Source organism: Trichinella spiralis (assembly GCF_000181795.1).
Source record: "Trichinella spiralis strain ISS 195 chromosome Unknown Scfld5736, whole genome shotgun sequence".
In the NCBI taxonomy this organism is placed as follows: domain Eukaryota; kingdom Metazoa; phylum Nematoda; class Enoplea; order Trichinellida; family Trichinellidae; genus Trichinella; species Trichinella spiralis.
The window spans coordinates 1-5,093 of record NW_003532675.1 but is presented as its reverse complement, the minus strand read 5'-3'; the positions used below and the strand labels follow the sequence as shown (position 1 = coordinate 5,093).

The window sequence follows — 5,093 nt, the reverse complement described above, 5'->3', positions numbered from 1 at the left end:
TTGAACAATAAAAAGATTGCCCAATCGGATGGCCATTTTTCTCCGCCGGACGACGACGGCGGCGGTTCATTTGGAAATTCCACTGTGGTCAGTTTCGGTTGTTCCACGTTTCAACAAAGGGGCGAGGATAACAAGAATGAAGCTGCGAATGAGTCGCTCTCGGCATTCCAGCAACACTGTACGGAAGAAGCGGACCTCATTAGTCAGAAACAATTTTTCAGCGATTGTTCCACGGATGATATCGGTCCATCTTTACCTGCTTATCCGAAAGGGTTAACTTACCGTATGCTTTTCGGGCAGGATAATCAGATGCTTCAGAAAAACGTGCTGGCAAACGAAATTTCCGTCTCTTCTGACGATGCGGAAGATGTTCGCTCGTCAACGCCGACCGCAATTCCAATGTGGGCATTGGGTAAAACTTATTGTCGAATTTGTCACAAACATTTTCGCAAGCCATCCAATTTGACATTGCATCTTGTGATTAAGCATCATTATTTACCACCGAAGCAGATGCTTGAAGCTGGTTCTTTGAATGCTGGAAACATTGATTCAGCTAACGTGAACGATGATTTGCTTGATGATGATCACAATCTCAGCAAATTGTCTTTTCTAACACCATTTTCTCTAGAACAACAACGTCCACAGGCACAGTCACAGCCGCAACGACAACCACCACAACCACAACTGCAACCACCACAGTTACCACTACCAACTGCATCACTGCCGATACCACAATTACAGTTACCACTACCGTCGTTATCACATCAGCAGCAACAGCAAGCTCAACAAGAATTACTCACATTGCTAATTTCTCGCAGTAATGCATTGTTCAAGAATCCTGCATTATTTTCCTTGGGGACAACCGGTGCAGCTAGTGACGTCATCGCTGCAGAAGCGACTGCATGTTCAAATAGCATGAAAGAGGTTGAACATGCTATTGCTAAGTTCAAGCAGGTCACTAATGATTCCGGTGATTCGAATCAAGTTGAAGCTGAATACAAAAAGTTGGAAACACGAATCATGAACGTGGAACGACAAATGGAAATATTTGTCAACATGTTGTTTGCCATTTTCCACATGCAAGGAGAAATGCAAAACTCGTTCAACGCTTTCAAGTGGGATACGATGGAATGTTTCAAAAAGATGCAGAAATCTGAAATTCCTCGCCCTCGTGGTCGATCTACTTGAGGAGAAAGAATACTTTTTCTTATTCCTACCTGAACCGACTGGATGCTGAAGATTCAGTTGCTACCTGCCTCCACCTTTGATTTATTTATTTTAATTAAGTTTTCTATTATATATATAATATATAATATAATATATATTTATATTTACATTTATTTATTTATTTATTTATTTATTTGTTGTTTGTTTGTTTATACTCCATACTCCTACGTCAAACGAGCATTTGCTCATTTTTCTCTTCATATTACCTCCTTTACCAGTTTGCCTTGTTTAATCTGTCTTTTTTAATGAAAAGTTTTTGTTTTTAAGCATTTACAAGCTCTAGTCTTGTGTGCGCATTTTATATGGGTTCGTATTACTTATTATTTATTCCATCTCTGGCATATATGCAATATTTTTTGCTTTTTTGAAATAGTTTTGATTTCTGCTTCAACGATCTGAAAACTGTTATTACTTTTTTAATCGATATTTGTTATTTTATGCATTTTTGAATTCCGCTGTTACAATAAAACAAAATGCTTTCGTTTTTCAATATGATAATTAAATTTTTTTTTAATTTCAATTTCAAAATGTACTGCATGTATTTGATGTCTGCTTGATTTTTTTTGGTTGCTTATTCACAATTCTAATAATTCAATTTTGAATAATACAGTTGCTATTTATTAAGTTGAAGTGGATTGATTGATTGATGCTTGCTGTTCATGGAAATAAGCAATTATCAATTTGATTATGTATATACATATATATAACAAGCGAATTGAACAGAAAAAAACGAATTTCCATTTTCACCTTTAGCACTCACTCTACAGCACTGTTGTTCCATTTCAAGCGTGAACAGTAGCGTAAGTTAAACAGTTTTTCTCTAATATAACAACTAATTCATTAATATTATTATTCAGGTCATTAATCATTCGTTATAATTCATAAGATATTACGTAAAAATAATTGAAAGCATTATTTGCATATACAAACACACCGATACATATATATGCAAATATTTACGCTAACTGAATGTCATTTATTATGCTTGTGCGTTTAGCGGTAATCTTTTCTACACATGGTATTTTCTCCACAGCTTTTCAGATCTTCGAATTGCAGCTTAAAAATTTATTCAATTCTACTTTATCTACAGGTGAACAAAGGTTTTGTATTAATGTAGTCATTGATGTTGTTAATTTCAAAATCTGTGATTTATTTATTTGTCATAAAATATTTGCATAAAATATTAAACTTATGAACTGATGATGAGTGAGAACTTACAGACGGAAAAACATAATAATACGAATAAACAAATACTATATTTCACAGAGCCAAAGTGCAGTATGATTGATTAGTTACTTTTGATTTTTCGTTCTGAATTCAAATCTGCTAATAGCTATGTGGCTAGCAGTTGTTTATTTACTTTTCTCCACCGTTAATTCTGAACACCATTTGGTACGTTCTACACATTTCCATTAAATCAAAGGTATAATTGTCAAATGATATGAAATAAATAATTGCATAATATGGTACAATAAATTGTTATTATACGTGCATGTTTTGCTGTACTATATTAAATGTTACGAATAAAAAAGATGTTATGAATTATTGAATGATCTCTAAACATTCAAATGAAATTGTAGTAATGCCATTCAAATAATAAAAAAAAGACGTCCAAGGATACTTTTTTATATTTCAATTTAGATTTTTTCCATTACAATAACTTTTGTGCTTTCATTTTAGGTATTTAAATTTCGATTATTCAGCTTTGCTTTCCTGATGAGCCGTGTTAGCCGATTCGTCATACTTGCCGGCAGATGTACGTACAACAGCAAAACCAATCTAGCAAACAACTTAACACAACCAATTAAACACAACCAAGGTTTTATTTATACTTGTAAAAAGTGATTTTCTACATTTTCATCTCATTTTGTGCTCACAGACAGTAGCTTATACTATTTGTATGTTGCTTTATTTCTGCAGTTCTTTTTCTTTTATTTTCTCAAAAATTCCATTTATACTCTTTCTAATTTTTGGAAAATTCTCCCGTATAGTTTATTTTGAGTTTGAGAAAACTCATAAATTGATAAATTTATTTTTACAAATACACAATATATTCCTTCAATATTATAAATTATCATAATAATATTATACATTTAAGTGCCATACTAACTCGGCGCCTTATTTTCCACTAGGTAAACATAACCTTGGTCAGAAAATTATATATTTAGTAATATGATGGTGAACACTGCCGACGGCATTCTGCTGAATGCATTTTATGTTATTCAAATTTTGAAGAGATTTCCTACATACAAAAGTCAGCTTATTATTTGACTATATTGCTGATGAAGAGACTGCGTTGCGTTATTTATTATTTGGTCATTTTTAGTGCATCATTTCTACAAATTCCACGTAAATGCTGAACAAAACATGCTGTTAATCACGAGCAGCTGGATATTTCAACGGTTCTACCTATATCAGCGTCTACTTACTTTACTACCAACGGTCCTACTGCCAGGTATGAAGTTTTACTTATTTGTTGTTCTATCTTTATTAGTTTCTATCATAATTTTTATCTTTCTTAACACACGGTCCATTGAAGAAGATCATTTTGATTAGCGAACGATCCCATACACTTTAAACTTTAGTGAATTGAAACTAAAACTTTTTATATCAAACATTTCGCATTTTATTACATACATTTCAACTCCACAATAACGAAATATGTGCAGTGTGATTCAGAAATAGGAATAATAATTATTTTGAATAAATACAAATATATAATAAGAAATTAAGGATCAACATGTGGAATTCAGATATAAACTACAATGCTCGTTTGTAAAACGTGAAAGATTTTCATTAAAAATATTTTCTACCTCATTGATACTTTCAAAAACACTTTTACTACTCATCAAACGTAAAATTCATTCATTTTCACACAGTTTATCACTCTATTTATTACGATCTGTTTATACGAAATTCCATCACTGTTGCTACTGATACAATTAATACCTGATTGTCTCAAAGTACAGACGGAAAGTTTTCTTCTCTTAATGCAAACAATCATTTCGTTGAATAGAATGCTCATTGTTGTCTTCAAAGTTCATAGAACGTTTTACTGATACGAAACATATCCTTTTTAATACTTATTTTCTTATTTCTTCGAACAATGTAATGCTTCTTTCAAATGTACTTCAAAATATTCTGTTTGCAACAATTATCAAATAGAATAAAAATAGATAAGTTTAAAGCTTATAGCAACTGAAATCACGCAAGTGTAGAATGTATTCAAATCTACTGAGACATCTGCATAACAGTTACATAGCAAAACAGCAACGAACTATAAAATGGGTTATTCTGAAATGGAAATCATATTGTGAACACTTGAATTACATGTATTTTAAATGATGCGCAATTGTTGATCTCATGCCAAATGGGTTAAAAAATGTTGTTGTAACTAAAGGAAGCAAACAAAGTAATATTAATAATAATTTGTTATTATAACAACCAAATTTAAAATAACTCTATTTCTTCTGAATGATTAATATTTAGGGAATTTGCTTAATTGCAAATAGTTGATGTAATGCTTAAACAGAAGTCAAGAACAATTATTATTGCAGTGCACAGTCTTGATCTGCCGAGAAAATGAAATTTTAGAATATCTTGTCTTGAATTGTCATTATTGGAATCCTATTCTGATCGTAACAATATCATTTGAGGATCTCACCGTTTATCAAACCTGTGACTATTTGCTTTTATTTTCAGGTCTATTTATTAATGCTTTTCTGCTTTCGCTTTATATGGTTTTTTCAGTGTGACTGTTTGCAGACGATATAAATTCTGAATGAGCATCATACGTGAGATCATCCTCGCTTTAGAATTGCATTTACAGTTATCATTTCGAATAGTATCATTTGCAAACCATTATC

General features: G+C 32.0%; 2 protein-coding genes across 2 annotated transcripts; both read left to right on the top strand.

Moving 5' to 3' along the window:
• Positions 1–1,188, top strand: Tsp_12864 (zinc finger protein). Its single transcript, XM_003366603.1, has 2 exons — positions 1–558; positions 769–1,188. The coding sequence occupies exons 1-2, from the start codon at positions 1–3 to the stop codon at positions 1,186–1,188; spliced, it is 978 nt and encodes a 325-aa protein (XP_003366651.1).
• Positions 1,189–2,208: 1,020 nt separating this feature from the next.
• Positions 2,209–3,986, top strand: Tsp_12863 (conserved hypothetical protein). Its single transcript, XM_003366602.1, has 4 exons — positions 2,209–2,327; positions 2,931–3,046; positions 3,554–3,682; positions 3,961–3,986. The coding sequence occupies exons 1-4, from the start codon at positions 2,209–2,211 to the stop codon at positions 3,984–3,986; spliced, it is 390 nt and encodes a 129-aa protein (XP_003366650.1).
• Positions 3,987–5,093: the final 1,107 nt, after the last annotated feature.

Bases quoted from the DNA above. Each gene is read 5' to 3' on its own strand.
- Tsp_12863 (XM_003366602.1), top strand. From the start codon at position 2,209: ATGCTTGTGCGTTTAGCGGTAATCTTTTCTACACATGGTATTTTCTCC. The intron at 2,328-2,930 runs GTTTTGTATTAA...TCGATTATTCAG, and splicing joins TTATCTACAGGTGAACAAAG to CTTTGCTTTCCTGATGAGCC. The intron at 3,683-3,960 runs GTATGAAGTTTT...TAAGAAATTAAG, and splicing joins ACCAACGGTCCTACTGCCAG to GATCAACATGTGGAATTCAG.